This window comes from Arthroderma uncinatum (assembly GCF_011692745.1).
Source record: "Arthroderma uncinatum strain CBS 119779 chromosome Unknown scaffold1, whole genome shotgun sequence".
Taxonomy (NCBI): Eukaryota; Fungi; Ascomycota; class Eurotiomycetes; order Onygenales; family Arthrodermataceae; genus Arthroderma; species Arthroderma uncinatum.
In genome coordinates, this window is record NW_022983863.1 from 3334823 (window position 1) to 3351307 (window position 16485).

General features: G+C 49.5%; 6 protein-coding genes across 6 annotated transcripts; 4 read left to right on the forward strand and 2 right to left on the reverse strand.

The window, feature by feature from the left end:
* Positions 1–1470: 1470 nt before the first annotated feature.
* On the forward strand, positions 1471–3371 carry GIQ15_01012 (chromatin structure-remodeling complex subunit; the record flags this gene model as incomplete). The annotated part of the gene is made up of 3 exons (XM_033548429.1): positions 1471–1519; positions 1575–2757; positions 2822–3371. 3 exons carry the CDS (start codon positions 1471–1473, stop codon positions 3369–3371), a joined length of 1782 nt encoding a protein of 593 aa, XP_033409380.1.
* Positions 3372–4384: 1013 nt separating this feature from the next.
* GIQ15_01013 (meiotically up-regulated protein 80) lies at positions 4385–6001 on the forward strand (the record flags this gene model as incomplete). Its single annotated transcript, XM_033548430.1, has 1 exon — positions 4385–6001. One exon carries the CDS (start codon positions 4385–4387, stop codon positions 5999–6001), a length of 1617 nt encoding a protein of 538 aa, XP_033409381.1.
* A 2414-nt stretch (positions 6002–8415) lies between these two features.
* On the reverse strand, positions 8416–8688 carry GIQ15_01014 (uncharacterized protein; the record flags this gene model as incomplete). The annotated part of the gene is made up of 1 exon (XM_033548431.1): positions 8416–8688. The coding sequence occupies one exon, from the start codon at positions 8686–8688 to the stop codon at positions 8416–8418; it is 273 nt and encodes a 90-aa protein (XP_033409382.1).
* A 983-nt stretch (positions 8689–9671) lies between these two features.
* GIQ15_01015 (uncharacterized protein) lies at positions 9672–10868 on the forward strand (the record flags this gene model as incomplete). Its single annotated transcript, XM_033548432.1, has 1 exon — positions 9672–10868. One exon carries the CDS (start codon positions 9672–9674, stop codon positions 10866–10868), a length of 1197 nt encoding a protein of 398 aa, XP_033409383.1.
* Positions 10869–12642: 1774 nt separating this feature from the next.
* Positions 12643–13470, forward strand: GIQ15_01016 (uncharacterized protein; the record flags this gene model as incomplete). The annotated part of the gene is made up of 1 exon (XM_033548433.1): positions 12643–13470. The coding sequence occupies one exon, from the start codon at positions 12643–12645 to the stop codon at positions 13468–13470; it is 828 nt and encodes a 275-aa protein (XP_033409384.1).
* Positions 13471–14533: 1063 nt separating this feature from the next.
* GIQ15_01017 (uncharacterized protein) lies at positions 14534–16206 on the reverse strand (the record flags this gene model as incomplete). Its single annotated transcript, XM_033548434.1, has 2 exons — positions 14534–14565; positions 14637–16206. 2 exons carry the CDS (start codon positions 16204–16206, stop codon positions 14534–14536), a joined length of 1602 nt encoding a protein of 533 aa, XP_033409385.1.
* Between the last annotated feature and the right edge of the window lie 279 nt (positions 16207–16485).

Genomic DNA, 16485 nt, shown 5'->3' on the forward strand with positions numbered 1-16485 from the left:
AAGCACTTAAGACTCGTACTCCGGGCGTTTGAGGGACCGGTGGAGAGAACTATGGGCCTCTACGGAGTGAGGTAGACTCGTAGGTGGTAGTGAGATGTACCTAGGTAGTCAGGGAGGTAGTCAGAGAGGTGGTACCTAGGTAGTGAGTATGGTAGTGAGTATGGTAGTGAGTATGGTAGTGAGTATGGTAGTGATGCAGATGATATGGTAGTGATGATGATATGGTGGTAGTAGTGTATATGATATGGTGGTAGAGATGAAGAGATGAAGATACCTACTCGTGCTACCTCGCTTCCTCGACTACAGCCTCCGAGACCAATCAGTGTTGCACTAATAAGTCATACCTGCATCTATATATATAACCAAGCGCTTATGCTAACCGTGAACCTCTTCAGCTCGCCCCAGCCTCTGCCACTCACACTCATCAGGATGTGAGGATGGCCGGTCGGATGATCCCACCGCGTCCTCCCTCCCAGCTGTACCACCACATCGACGCATCCCTCCATCACCAGGCCGCAGGCCGGAGGATGACTTTCCTCAGCTCTGCACGGCACGGCCTGCTCGCACGCATCGCAGCTCGTGGAACGCTCTCTTCTACGTACCTACGCCTTTCTCGGTTGCTTTTCAGTATAGACGGATGTGCGGGCGCAGACGTGGGTGTAACTGCCGACAGGAAACATCGATATAAACTACTGTTTTCGGCATATACATGCCCAGCGTACTGCCTGAAATAAGAAAAGACCCGAGTGGTTGGGGGTTAGCAGACTGAGATATGGGAAAACTTAGCCCCCCGCTGCCCAATCTGCTTGCTGGCCTCATGTATCTGTGTATGCATGCGATGCCGCGGGGTAGGAAGGTCCATCGCGGTAATCCGGCAATTAGTAAAGGACGGGGGGATATCAAAAGAAAAGGGGAGAATGCTCGAAGGGCGAAGATGGATTGGCCCGGTTGGCAATCCTGGCCTAGTGTTATACGCTGCTGCCGGCCCATTATCCCCATATATTCTACGGACGAGCATATGAGGAATCATCTTGGTAGTAGTAGCGTGAGTACACGACGTCATATAGACTCTTGACGAGGCAGAGGCCCTGGGATAGGGTAGGACACCCGCAGCCCAACCCAAGGGAGCAGCCGTGGGAGCATGGGAAGTGCACAGGAAGAGCCGGAGCAAGGAAGCCCTGCGCCTTTCCGTCGGGGTAAACCGGCCACTACTGCTACGGAGGACTTCCTCTAGTCTATCTTTACTCTTACTCTTACTCTTACCCTTTACACCTAGTATCTACTATCTAGTATCTATCTATCATCTAATATCTTCGTATCGTCTTCTCTTCTTGGCCGTCTTATGTAGTGGTCACATGACATCACGTGTAAGAGAAAGCTCGAGATGGACGTAGAGTAAAGAGTAGAGTAGATAAAGCAGTTTGCGACTCCCAGTAGAACATCGAACGGGCACTGCCTCGATCTCCAGGCATGCCCCGAAAACCCCGAGCGGCTGCAAAGGCAGCTGCCATGTCCCTCAGTAAGTGGCGCGCCAGACCGATATAAGATGGTCAGGTCAAGCTAATATAAAATAGAAGCTACACCACAGGATCTGCCCGACGAGTCTGATGCAGAGATGGCAGACGTGGCCACGCCGCAAAAGGACGACGGTCGCGAAGAGGAAGAGGAGGAAGACGTGGAAGAGGAGGACGTTGAGGGTGACGGCGACGGTGACGGGGACGGCGAGGGAGAAGGAGACGAAGACGGCGAGGAAGATGAACGAGCAACACCACAGACACCACTCGAGCACGAAGGCACACCGGCCGGAGACGCTGAATCTGACGGAGGCGCGCAAGACACGCCCTCTCGCTCCAGCGCGGCAGGACGAGGCAGCTCGATGGGCCGACCTCGACGCCGCCGCATCGGACGACCGCCCAAGAACAAGCCTGCAGACTGGGACGCGGACGACAACGGCAACAGCAACAGCAACGGCACCGGCACCGGCGACACCCCCGGCCCCCGATCAGGCGTAAACACCCCCATCAAACGCGGCCGAGGACGAGGCCGGCCCTACGGCGGCGGACGCTGGTCCAAGTCTCGCGGCGGCCCATCCCACGCCTCCCACATGCCTCTCGACAAGGAAGGGAACGTCCTAGAGGTGATTGACGACGAAGTCGACCTGCCCGAGGACCCAGAGGGAGAGACAAAAGTAGACAAGATGGGCAACCTGCTGGGCGGGCGAGAATACCGTGTTCGAATCTTTACGATACTGGATAAGGGAGAGAGACAGTATATGTTATCCACCGAGCCAGCGCGATGTATTGGATTCCGCGACTCGTATCTCTTTTTCCAGAAGCATAAGTTGCTGTATAAGATTATTATCGACGATGACGCGAAACGAGACCTGATTGAGCGCGAGATCATACCGCATTCATACAAGGGGAGGGCCATCGGGGTGGTCACTGCGCGGTCTGTGTTTAGGGAGTTTGGAGCCAAGATTATTATCGGCGGGAGGAAGATTGTGGATGATTATCATGCTCAGGCTGCAAGAGAAAAGGGGGAGGTGGAAGGGGAGCTGGCGGTGCCTGAGGATAGGCTGCCTGGGGCCGGGGAGAAGTATAACAAGAACCAGTACGTTGCGTGGCATGGGGCGAGCAGCGTGTATCATTCTGGCGCGCCCTCTGTCCCTATGCCGATAGGGAAGGTCGTCGAGGCGAAGAAGCGCAAGGTCGTCGTCACTGGCGACAACTGGATGGTCGAGCACGTCCGGGAAGCTAGGTGCGTCTCTATCTATATCTCTACCCTTCTATCTCTATCTATATGTATGTCTAACGTGTTGTAGCCGCTTCAACAGCGAACTGGCGAGCATGCGCCGCGAGAACCTCAACGGCGTCTACGACATCCACACGAACATGATGATGTATCCCAAGACGATGCAGCCAACCCACGCCCGCTGGGAGGCCGTCCCCCCTGAAGCTGCCTCCGACGCCCTCTGCCACCGCATCGCAGGCACTTCTCTCTCTGATCCTGAACATGAACGTGAACTTGAGACAGAGTCAACCATCTTCCCGCCCGTCCCAGGCATCTTCAGCCGCAACTTCCGCATCCACGACATCCACTACGAGTCCGCACCAAACTCATTCAACCTCGTCCCGGGCCCAGACGGCGACACCCACGACCTCGGCTCCAACGGTCTGATCTCTACCAACGAAGAAGAGGACGGCATCAGCTTCAAGATGACGGCGGACGTGCTGGCCGCGCTGCCGGAGGACTGTCGACGGGCGTACCTGGAGGCGGCGGCGCAGGAGTGGGAGTGGAAGAACAGGTGGAAGGGCGAGGCCGTCGACGGTGCCAGAGCAAACCTCGCCATGAACTTCGCCTGGACTCCGTAGTCTTTTCTCTTTTCTTCTTCTTTTTCTTTTTCTCCGTGATAAACGTTCTCCTTCCCTTTGCATCATGCAGCAGGTCTGTGACTGTTCCTATTAGTCACCCCTTACGACGTCATTTCTTCTTCCCTGACACTTCCTTACCTGACACTTCTTCTTCTTTACCATACCTTACCTTCTCCTCCTACCTCTTTACCATACATCCCCCCTCACTATCTACCATCTACCTCTCCCCCCCTCATCCTCTACCTCACCATCTACTTCTATCATCCTGTACTATGACATACTGTATTCTATCTTGTCTGTCTGTCGTATGTCGGGAGTCGTCCGGGTAACCCTAGCCGCTTAGTCATCTACCTAGTGCACAGAAGAAGAAAAGTCAGACAGTAGAGTGTAAGAGAGTAAGAGAGTAAGAAGAGAGCCGTAAGAAGAGAGCCGTAGGTAGAAAGCCGAGACGGAAGGCGACGGTAGAGTCTGGCCTAGTAAGGTCTATGGTAAGGTCTACGGTAAGAGTGTGTAAGGTGTAAGGCGTAAGTTCACCTGACCTGCCTTCGCCCTCCTTGCTGGATCTTCTTGGGGCTTGACGCTAAATATGGGGATTTCCCTTTTTCCCGCACGAGGCGAAGTCTCTCACCTTTTCTCTCCTCACCTTTCTCTTCTCTCTCATCTCTTCTTCACTTCATCTCTACTCTACACTCACCTCTCGACATCTACATCTACACCTCAACCTCACCACCTTCATCCTACTTCACCTTCATCCTCATCCTACTTCATCGTCTGCTAAGAGCGAGCTTTTCACTAAGTCTCGTTCATACACTCCTTCTATCGGCCATCGCCATCCATCACCATCACCACAGCATCACCGTCAGCACAGCATCACAGCACAGCAGAATAGCATCGACTTGACAGCGCCAATGTCATACTAGGATAGCACTTCACAGCCAGCGTCCTCGGGCAGCGTCCTCGGGCAGGCCGTCCGGCAGGAGACCACCGTCCGATCTCTGTTCTGCGTCTCCATCATGCCGTCGTTCTTCGCGTCCGGGTTGAACACCTTTCCGCCAACTCCGCCTCACACCAACGCCGGGCCTCGCATAGAGACAGACCCGTCCTTCTACGCCAGCGCCAGCGTCAACGGCCACGGCTTTCCCATCAGGTACGGGGCCGGAGCTGAGTACGAAAAGTACCAGCCTACCTACGCCAACCCGTATCACGCCGTCCGGGACTCAGGCAACAAGCAGATGATCGCTCACCAGATGCTCTACAGCAACCTCTCCCACGGCCACGGCCACCACGCCCATCCCGGACTCATGGCCTTGCACGGAACCAAGCTCGCTCCCATGGACAGCGCCATTCCGCCCCAGTATCGTCGGCACGATCCCATGGTCCACCACGACCAGATCCAGCAGCAGCAGCAGCATCTTCAGCAGCAACAGCAGCGTAAGCAGGCAAAGGAACAAAAGACCACCGGCGGCGTGGCGGCTCATCTAGACTACGACATGGACCAGATGACCGACTTCGTGGCCGAGATGGCCCATGGAATGTATGCTCTCTACCAGTCCAAGCTAGTCCTTGCAGATATTGACATGCTCCGAAGCGTCCACCCAGGAGCCACAGCGCCCTCGCAGTTCCGCAAATACGTCTCCCAGATCCTCTCGTCCACGCGTCTGCCCAGCTCGACCATCCTCCTCGGTCTCTACTACCTTGCCTCTCGCATGCGGATGCTCTCCTCCGCCGACATCTACCCTGCTTCTCCTGCTTCTGCTTCTGCCTCTCCCGCCACGACGCAGGTCTACCGCATGCTCACCACCGGTCTCCTGCTCGGCAGCAAGTTCCTCGATGACAACACCTTCCAGAACCGCTCGTGGGCCGAAGTGAGCAGCATCCCCGTCGCGGATCTCAACACCATGGAGCTCGACTGGCTCTTCGGCTTCGACTGGAAGATCCACGAACGCATCCACACCAAACATGACGGATTCATGTCCTGGAAGGCTCACTGGGATAGCTGGAGAGTCAAGGCCGACGCTCGTGCCGCCGCTGCAGCTGCCGTTGCATCGTCCAACGAGTCTCGCGCCAAACTCGCTCCCATCGACACCAACATCCAGCGTCGCCATCCACACTACCACCACGGTCATTCCCTCCACCACAGCGCCCTGCCAAAGGCCATGCTCTCCCCAGACGGGCCCATTCCACCCCAGTACCAACGCAGCGCCTGTCCATGGCTCACCACCAGCAACTCCTCCACGGCAGCCACCACACCGCTCGCAGCATCGGACTACTCGCCTCCGTCCGCTCCACACACCGGTCCCAGCACACCTGACTACTTCCAGTCTGCCGGCTCTGGCTCGACTGCTGCCTGGCCCTATAACGCTCCACCGCCATATTGCGCCACCTGGCTTCCGCAGCAGCACCAGACCGCTCGCCCGGGTCCTGCCGCCCTTCCACTACCGCTGCCTCGCTCCCAGCCGCCGTCCTACGTCCACACGCCCATGTACGCCAACGCCTTTAGCCCTAACAACAACGGCAACGGCAACGTCTGGACCGGCCACGGACCGGGCTGCGGCTGTCTCTACTGTGCAAAGAACCACGAGCTCTACTTTCCCGTCGCCGCTTTCGGTCTGCAGCCAGTCGCCGGTTAACTAACACCTTCATTTTCTTCACCTGTCGCTGGCTAACTTCATTACCTCCATTCGATTCAAAAGTCCTTCCACTTCCAACCTTGCCTTCGCCGTTTAGACTTCCTTCGACAAAAAAATATTCTAACGTAACGATTCACGTTGCTCTTCTTCGTTTTTTGCCTTTGCTTCTTCAGCCTTATGTTTATTACCTTCTTCGAGCACTTTTTACTTCGTTCTACGCGGATGGATGATTGATGATTTCTCTCGACCTGACTTGACCTGACATACATACCTTACATACCATACCCTTTGAACCCAATTTTTTTAGCTTTGACTTGCGTTCCTTGTCTCCCTCATTACTGATCAGATCTATATTCACGTTATTCCCCATTTCCTTTTTGCGCTTGGCCTTTTCTCATTTCCTACTTGGGCATCGTTATTGGAGGCGCTTCTCTCTCGCTATCTCCGTCATAGACATTTCCCTTTCTCTTTTCTTTTTCTTTTCCTTTTACCTGCACTGCGCTTTCCGGCTCTTTGGCGTTGTTCCATTACGTATTATTCCCGTTTCCTTTCCCTTTCCTTGCCTCTTTTCTTGTCTGCCCTTACTTATAATTTACGTTCACGACCCTTACACTACACTACTACTATATTTCCCCCCAAAAAATTGTCCCTCTTTCCGTCTTACAAAAAAACATGTCTGCCAGCCTACCACTGTTTGTTTATTTATCTGTCCTGCCCTGCCCAACCCTGGTCCGGTCCGGTTCGGTTTCAGCGAGACTCCCTTACCTACCTTTCTTTCCATAGGGTATATTTTCGGTTCGGTTTGCTTTACCTGACACCATCGAGTGGCCTAGTCGCGAGCAAGTGACGCGAAAAAAACATACAAAAAAGTTTACCTCGATTCCCCGAAAAGCAAAACGAGAAAGAAAAAAGCATAGACTGTCTCGCTGGTTTTTATTCCTTTATTCTACTATTCCTTTATTACCTTTGGTTGGTTGGCGGTTCTTCTCTAATTACAATCCTATTTCCTTTTCCTTTCCTGTTCCTTTTGTCCGTATCTCCTGTCTGTCTATCTGTCTCTGTCTGCATGGTGATGGTGGGGGTCTTAATTAAAACATCTGCTTACTTGCTTGCCTTGCTCTGCTCTCTTCTGCTTTGCTCTGCTTTAACCGTGCATCTCGCGCCCGCCGCGCCCTGTTTATCTGCCAATTTGCCATGTCCTGCCTGCTTCTGCTTCTGTCTCTGCTTTTTCCTGCATCGGTTTTGCCTTGCCTGTTTATTTACGTTATTGTTTTTTGTTTTTCCACTTTTTTCCATTCTATTCTATTAATAATTCCCTGGAACCAAAAAATATTTTTTTTCTGCTCCATTTTTTTTATTTTTTGTGGTTTTGTGGTTTTTCGCCCTCGCTTGACCTTGACCCCATAAGAAAGAAAAAAAAAAAGATGAATTTACATACCATACCCCATACACTACGCTACGCTACGCTACACTTTGAAAATATACCTCGCTTTCGTTTGAGCCGCTTTTTTTGGCCGACGGGTTTTCATTATTTTCGTCTTCATACCCCCTTGTCGCTTGTGCTTGCGCTTGATGTCTGTTCTTATGAGCTTGCTCTGCCTCTGTTAACCAATCTATTCCCCTCTTCACGTCTAAGATAAATAAAATTCCATTGAGAGGAAAAGAGATACCCTCCTTTGCCTTTTCCGATCCACTCCCTACTCCTACCTCTACTTTCCGTCTAGTTTACTTCTTAAAGATAGCGCTTATACATACTTACCCACGTATTAATGTTCCATACTTATTTTCCCTTGCCTTGCCCTGCTTTGCCCTGCTTTGTCTGCGTTAATAGCTTATGCCACGTTACGCTCTTGCTGTTGTTTTATTTGGTTGCTTCGGATAAAGGTGGTGCGTTTGAGATGGACTTTGTGGGTTTTTTTTGGCTTTGGTCGCTCATTATGGCTGATTGGTTGATTGATTGATTGATGACATGAACATCCCCGCTTACGCTTTAAAAATAAATCGAATAAACTGAATGTATTTAATTGATAGGGAATAAATAAAAGTAAGATAGTGATTTGATTATGGACTATAGCGTATGTGCGTAAAGCTTTTGTATTGAGTGAGTAATGGGTAGTAACGAAGGTGAAGTAGATTCGGGGAGGTCGGGGAAATTTCACCCTCTGGCCACACGTACGAGAAGACCATCTATATTAAAGCCTGCCTCACTACTAACGCTAAAGAAGTTGAGATAGAACAGTCAGATTATCCATGCATGTCACTATTCTATGAATGTATCCAAATAGCCCACGGAAGAAAACACGTAAGGATGCTATGCAACTGAAACAAAATGCCGAAGGAAAACTCCCTAAAAATGCCACCATCCTTCATACGGTGCAAGATACCCCGTCCCCTCAACACGAACGCCCCTGGGGTTAATACCGGTGCGATGAACCCGCAATTTGATTATTGGGCGTGGGGCCAGGATGCTGGTCTACCATGTGGTATGGCGGGAGGTTCCCTTTATGGTAGGCTGGGAGGTTATCCATGTGGTCGTTGGCTGTGGCGGTGTCGATAATCGAATCATCTTCGGAGCCATGTCGTAGGGCCTCTTTAGCTTTCAGAGCACGCTTCTTTTCTCTGTGGTCGTGGATTTTCTCGGCAGTGACGTAGAGAGCGGCGCCGACAGCGACGATGAGAGCGGCCATTTGAGTGGTGTGATGGAGATTTAGATGGTATAAGACGTAATATGCCGGTTGATGAAGTAGTTGATGTTGAAAAGATTGTGGTGTTTGCCTAGGTGGAGATTGATTAAGAATAAGAGTATTCTAAGATTTGATTGAGGGTTTGTGTCTTTGTGACTTTGGAAAGGATGATGGTAGAATGAACTCCTACTGAAGGTGAGGGTATATCGAAATATTTATATCCGTCGAAGCTGTTGATACTCATCGTGTGTCAACAACTCCGAGGGCAGTGCTGAGAATGTCTTCATGGCAAGTGTAATGTCCGGTCGAGACTAAGCCTGCCAGCCGTTATTCTTAGCTGATCTGCAAACGATTTGTATTTCTTCAGCGTATTCTGGCAGCTCTTCTCGGAAGATTCTTCATCATCCATGCATCTATGAGGTGCATAGTACGATGCCTATGCTCGTGGCTGTTAAATCTGAAGGATCAACCCTTAACGATGACCGTCAGCCCCAGCCCCATAATTACCTGCTATATCATTTGCTCTTCAGCCATATGGCTTGTAGACAGCCAGTAGAAACGGAATGAAGATATACGCCCCCTGATAGATGTGGAATATACGCCCCTGGTTAACAGTCGAATACGACCCCTGCTGGTGTTAGTAAGCGCCAAGATATGTGAATACGACCCCTGTCAAGCCTAAATACGCTTCTATATCAAATACTTTCAACGACCAAGAGGCAGCAGAACAGCAGAAGCAGCCATGAAGCACTCAACGATGCTAAGCCAGCCATCATATCCGTCGGGTTACGATGGCTTTAGCATTAGAAGCCATCCTCCAAGAGGGTTGGCATTGAGGCGGTGTTGTACAATCTACAGATATATAAACAACTGATTCTACGCTCATTACTTCTACCATCATCACTCTCATCATCATTACTTCTACAGATACACTTACAAGCTCACTCAATATATCTACACTGATATCATTTGTTTATACTCCAACAATGGCTGCCACTTTTGCTACGGCTGGCCTGCTTCTTTTCAATGCTGTTTCAGCCTCGGCCATCTATTCCTCCAAACATACCAACGGATACTGCAAACAGTTGGATATCCCGGTGTTCGCTACCTCAGAGAGCGCCATCTATGACGTACCCAGGGTAGACAGTAACATCGATGCGATAGCCTGGGCAATCTACGCAGATACCTGGAGCACTCCAGCCGGCGCAGCGAGAATAATCAAGAACACCACGACTTCCGATACTTTCAACATCCACGCCCAACTGTGTGTTCCCAAGACTGCTGGGAAGAAAAATGATATTCTGCATATCGCCACTCACGGAGTGCACTACGACTCAAGATATTGGGACCCTGAGCTCGATCGAGAGAAACAGTCTTATGTCGAGGCAACGCTCAGAGCAGGATACTCCATCCTTACCTATGACCGTCTGGGAGTTGGTAAATCTGACAAGCCTGACGCGTACGATGTTGTTCAGGCACCTCTTGAACTTGAGATACTTCGACACTTGACCCTGATGGCCCGCAACGGCACCCTGTATAGCTTCGCAGAGAAGGCAAAACCCGCTAATGCTGCATTTAACAAGGTTGCAAAACCTGCAAGCAAAGTTATACATGTCGGCCACAGCTTCGGGTCCTTCCTCACCTCCGCATTCATCGCCAAGCACAGCTCTCTATCCGACGGAGCAATCGTCACCGGCTATCTAACGAGCAAATACCTCGGGAAGGCTGGAATGGCATCGTTCAACGCCCAATTCGCTCCCACGAGCTCTACTCCCTTTGATAGACCAAGTGGATACGTTGTATGCCAGAAGAGCGGTATTCAGACCATCTTCTTTGCTGGCAACCCGAAGACTGCGTTTACTAAAGAAATGCTTGACTATGGTGATGCCATCAAACAGCCAGTTCCAATCGGGGAATTCTCCTCTGCTTATCGCATCATTGGGCTCCCTGGACCTGACTTCAAGGGCCCGATACAATACATGCTGCCTGAGTTCGACTTTTACATCTGTGCCGGTGACTGCAAGGGAATTTACGACTTGGAGGAGTTGAAGAAGACTTACCCTAAAGCCGCTGATATCGAAGTTGCTATCCAGCCCAATACAGGCCATGCTTTCACTCTCCACAACAATGCTACTGCTGGCTACCAAGTCACGTATGATTTCTTGGCTAAAAATGGGCTGTAATTTCTTTACGCCTGTTGTCAGCAGTGCCTTCAACAGAGCACTCTATCCGGGTCTCGGGTCGGATTTCGAGACGGGTACATGGTCACTTCTAGACGAGCATTTTTAAGCATTTTATGTTATCTCCTTTATTTTATAGAGTAGTTTTCATAGCTGTCTTTGTCTCCGTTGTTATACTTTCCACATGTAATAGAATGCTATAATCTAGATATATGCAATAGATTTCTACTATAATCTACAGCTTTGAAGACAAAGGGCAGAATACTAGAGCAAGGAGTAAATATAAAGTTATATTAAAGCCTACAAGGGTGGCATGGGCGGTATTCAGCCTCGGTTTCAGCCGCTAGAATCTGATACTATTCTTCGGGAAACATGGATCTCGAAACTATCCATATGACAAATACTGGATATCATACTTTGATCCTCGAACCGAACATGAAATTCCACCTGGATGAGACGGGAATTTGACCTCTCATTAGGCATCATCTAAATTTATTGTTACGTCGAGCTTGTTTTCATGGCATCCGTATATTATATCTCAAACAAATGTAATGTTTGATACGTTCTCGGTCTCGGAGATGCACCGAATATCATTTTGAAACATGTCGCCAATGTGGGTTTCTCTTACACTATGGCATTGCTCGCAGCTTTAGCTTTTCTATTTGGAATATGCTGAGGCTGAGTACTTAGAGGAATCTGGCCATGAGACGCCAAGGCAGGCTTGGTTGTCCACTAAGGACCGCTCAGCTCGTCGCGATGACTGCACCACTGTTCAAGAGTGGTCAATATCAGCCTCGCGAATATTCAAGGTCACATATGCGTTGTTAGGCATTAAAATTTAGCCGCGGCAAAGGATTGAGGATGGTGCATCAAGATATAAAGGCTCTCTGGTCGATGTGACGCTCAAAGTGAAGGTCTACTGATATCAAAATGGCGACCCCTGAAGATCACAATCAAAACACTCCTATAAAAACGAGAAGACGTCATCAAAAGTCGAGAAATGGGTGCTTCGAATGCAAGCGGCGAAGAATAAAGGTGAGTGGCTACCTGCCAGGAAAATCTGGAGTTCAAGGCTGACCTTGCACTTTAGTGTGATGAGGAGAAACCAGCGTGTGTACGATGTGTTTCGGGATTTTACAAATGTCTCTACCCATCAGCACCCCGGTTTCCTTCAAAGGACCGAAGGGATGAACTATCCTTGCCGAGTTCGTCGTGTAGCAGGCTTTCTCCATCACCTAGTGCTCCATCACACTCGGAACGATCATCATCAACACGCTCAGCTCTAGAATCCGTGGAAGCGAACTGCTTCTCCAATACCACGGATGCCCTTAAGGGAATATCTGATACCGACTTGTATCACCACTATCTGCAACATACGTGTCGTACCTTGACTCACTGCCAGAATGACCAAAGTGCGTTACAGATTGGCATGCCAACCCTGGCGTTACAAAGCAAAACCGTCTTTCATTCTCTCCTGGCAGCATCTGCAGCCTGTCTAGCCTGCGATATGATATCCAAGGAAATTCCACCAGACGTGAGTGTGGTCCATCAGATCCTAGTGACTGGCTACCGGCATTACTGTTTAGCGAGCGAACGGATGAGGGAATCGATGTCATGCCCGGATACGTTGAAGCTAGAACCGCTACTAGCGAGTGCCTTGATGCTGGTACCATTTGCTACCGCGAGTCAGCAAATAAATCATTGGATCTCGGAAAGGGGTGGGACGCGTGAGTCTCAAAAACCTCTCTCAACAACCCCAAGAGACGTCATAGTCATCATGCGCGGAATACGAACGACACTTCAAACGCTGGATTGTGATGCATTGAGCCCAAACATGGCTCCGTCCCCCGATGGGGAGTTTGGGATTGATCATTCTTCGGCGTTACCGGAAGTTAATACCAAGCCGGCAGCTCTAACTTCATCACGCACTCATGTAATGGTCCCAATTGTCTCTACCACCAGTAGCGGAGCATTTTCGAAGCTTCAAAAACGCTTAGATTCTGCCTTTCGTTATAACAGCGACGGTTCTAATGAATCCTTGGCCGCCTGCAGCGCTGCTTTCGAAATCCTAAAGGACATTCAAAGCAACGCTTTTTCTCCATCCAACCTATCAAAATCCTCATCTTCATCGTTTAACGATCCAGCCAAGGAGATTTTTGAGCCCGAACATGTGTCGCTACCACAAGTAGCCTCATGGCTTCGGTCCTTTGCAAGCAGATCCGTGATTCCACGGCCTACAGAGCCGCTGACAAGGTTCTTTCTCACTTTCCTTGTTCAGGCTCCCCAAGCCTATCTTGACCTTGTCCTTCCCCTTCTTGATCAGAGGCTCGAAAACCCAATCAGTGCCACTTCTGATGACATCGCAGCAGGATTGACGATTGAGCAGGCGCTTGCGTTAGACATTTACGCGCATTGGTCCGTCCTCATGTTTCTAGTGGAAGAGGAGTCATGGTGGATTGGCAATCTGCCCATAGTGACGCTTACCGGAATGGTGAACAGATATGGCGATAATTTCGTGACCAGGCTCTGGCCTGAGAACGGTCCTAGGCAGTGGTGGCCGGGGGGTATGTTGAACATTTTACGAGAGATCAAGCAGTATCAGTAACCTGCTTTCTATCTCCCTGCATTTCATAGGGGAAGGTTGCGAACTATAAGATGCTCCAAAATGTCCGTTAAAAGAAGCAGGTTGCGATACCTATTCCAACGAAAGCGAAGAAAACGCTACACCCGAACGAAGTCTGATAAACGAGAACTTCGTAAAGCGCACCAGGACAACCATGGAAAGATGAAATAGCCTTGGTTCTTTATATGTGATGCAGATCAATAATCAAGACTAATATACCCAGTCACTGCAACAAATTTCGGTAATCAAGAGTTCCACCTATTATGATACATAGGATAGGTATCGCATGTCCGTTACATATATCACGATATCGATAAAAGGGAATGTCGTTGACGCCACTATACAACTTCAATGAATAATGAGAACAAAGGTCCCCACCATTGGTCCTTAAGGCCACTATATTTTATCAAGGAGTATAATGAAGACACTCCCCTATTATAAGGGTAACTATATACCCACGCCTAAGGGCAGATGTTCAGGAAAACTTAAGGGATACGAACTATCAAATATAGAAAGATGCCATTTATCTAATTTCTTGATAAGACTAAGAGTCATATATATATATATATATATATACTACTACTAATATCAGTAGGTAATTATTAAGCTACAATATCCTTTTGCCTGCTCGCATGCACAGTTCAAGCAGCAGTTTCGCTGCAGAAATATTGGGCCACTATTCTCACAACAGAGTAGCTGAGCAGTCTTATTTCTCGATACCTGAGCGATCGCAATACAACCAGTTTGTGCCCTAGGGGATTGAACAGAAGTTGATATAACCCGGAATTCGTCACGCAATGGCTCGTACACGCGGTGCTCGCACGAGCCAACCCGTTTAACCCCATATGAAGCAACAATCACTTTGCAAAGGTCAATTGGGATGTTAGTTTTGGAAAAAACCACTATACAGCGGAGTTCCAGATACTTTGAAAGCTCGCGTAATGTGAGGACCAGATCGGAGTGCACCCCTGCATTCGAAGGTATAATATTGCCTGAGTGGGAATATAATGATTTGGATGCTTCAGGTCTCTCCGGTTCTAGAGAGCTACGCAGGGCCGTATGATACCGACCGTTTAACTGAAGGACCCCGTCAACTAGTTCATAACTTAGACCGTTTTCCTGGTCTAATTCTAGCCGTCGAAGCCTACCGGGATAAATAGTACTGGAGTTCGAAACGGCCAGATAACGGCCAGACATGTCTATGTCCTCATTGTCAGAGCTTGAGAAACAAGACATTATACCCTTATGGAGGCTGTCAATATTTAAATTTGGAAGCTCATTTTTGGGGTGTTCATGAATGATATCCATAGCGCCAATAGAGTGGGAAGGGGAGGGGACAACGACACTGGCGTCCGCATCAATGAAGAAGGACGCAAGCCCATGGTCTAAGGCACGCCCGAGGGCACCCCAGAGAACTCGAAACGAGCATAGTGGATTCTTCTGCAATGGAGGTTGCCACGCAGTATCTTTTGGCTCCGTTGGTGAGTAGCCCCATGCGCGGTTAATATCACAGCATATAGTCGGACACGAGCAGGGCCGAGATGTTGATATAAAGCGGTTTATAAGGTTGTCAAATGCAGCCTTAAGATCTGTGTGGTGTGTTAGAGGTGAAACCTCAAATACCGTCTGGCAAATCCGTCTCATCCTTTCGTAAGGGCGAACCCCTAGGAGAGATATTAGACTGCCCTGTGCTGTCGGGGGATCCCCACGGGAGTATTTCATATTTTCCGCAAGGGAAATCAACGTTTCGCAACAAGCGACAAGAAGCTCTTCAGATATATCCACCTCCTGGTCAATAAACACAAGCCGCAGATATTGAGCAAGCCACCCGCCAAACTGGAATTGGCACACCCCTGGAAAACCCGGAGGATCCCTCTGCGTGACAACAATAGGCAAGTGAACTATGCCAGACGCATTTACAATAGTCTCAATGGTGATTTCTGTCGGCGTTGGAAAGTCGGAAACCCCAAACTCAATAATAATCGACTTTCGTTGACCTTCGAAGATAATTTCATTATCAACTGACACTACCGCGTCCGCGGGGAACATTATCATAACAAAGGCAAAAATATAACTCAGAGATTGGGTTCCATATATGCGAACATGTCTGTCCTTCGAGGGCAGCGCCAGGGATAGAGAATGGAGAAAGTTAACAGCGGACTCGGTTGTCATTTCATCCAGAGTATCAGCCGGCATGGGTTTCTGTAACATCGCATAAACGCCATGTATGCGGCTCGCCGCAGCAGCGAGCACGTTTCCAAACCCTATTATGGCAAGCTTTGAAGACAAACAACTGGCCACCTCTCGTAGCTGTGCACCACTTGCCACACTGGTCGAGCTACTACTAAGCTCCTGTGAGAGGTCAAACAGAATGTCTCCCGTCTTTTCTTTGCCAAACATATTTATGAGACAGGTTGATAATAGTGCAATTGCCTGTCCGCCAGCTGATTTCGCCATAAATGATGCACAATCATCCTTCCGCCATCCGACAAGAAGGCCGAGACGATCAAGCCGGGTGGATGCACAACGCTGCAGGTAGTCAGGAACCCTCGCTGCATACTGCCCACTGATCGGGAAAATAGCACCAATGTGCTCCATCTGTAATATTCCAGTGGGGTTCACGTCATCCGCTGAAAGTGTAGCAAGGACTGGCGTGAACAAGCTTAGGCCTTGCAGCGAGAGCAGACCTACGTCTACCTGAGGTTGAATATCCGACATTTGGTCAGAATGTGCGTTAATATCGCCTTTTTAGGACCCCAAAAATTTATCAATGAGTCTGATAAAGACAACCCGCAGGATGAAAATAGACAGGCCTATAGATAAAGGATAGGGGTGACGTTGGACGATGTTTAGTAATTATAATATAGATTTAAAGATGTTTCACTGGTACACTGGTAAAATTGGGGGCTTTGGGGGTACGTATAGCAGAGATCTCCGCATGCTGCGTATACTCTGCGAGTGGGATGCCTACATGACGAGTTCGTATGCGTAGCCAGG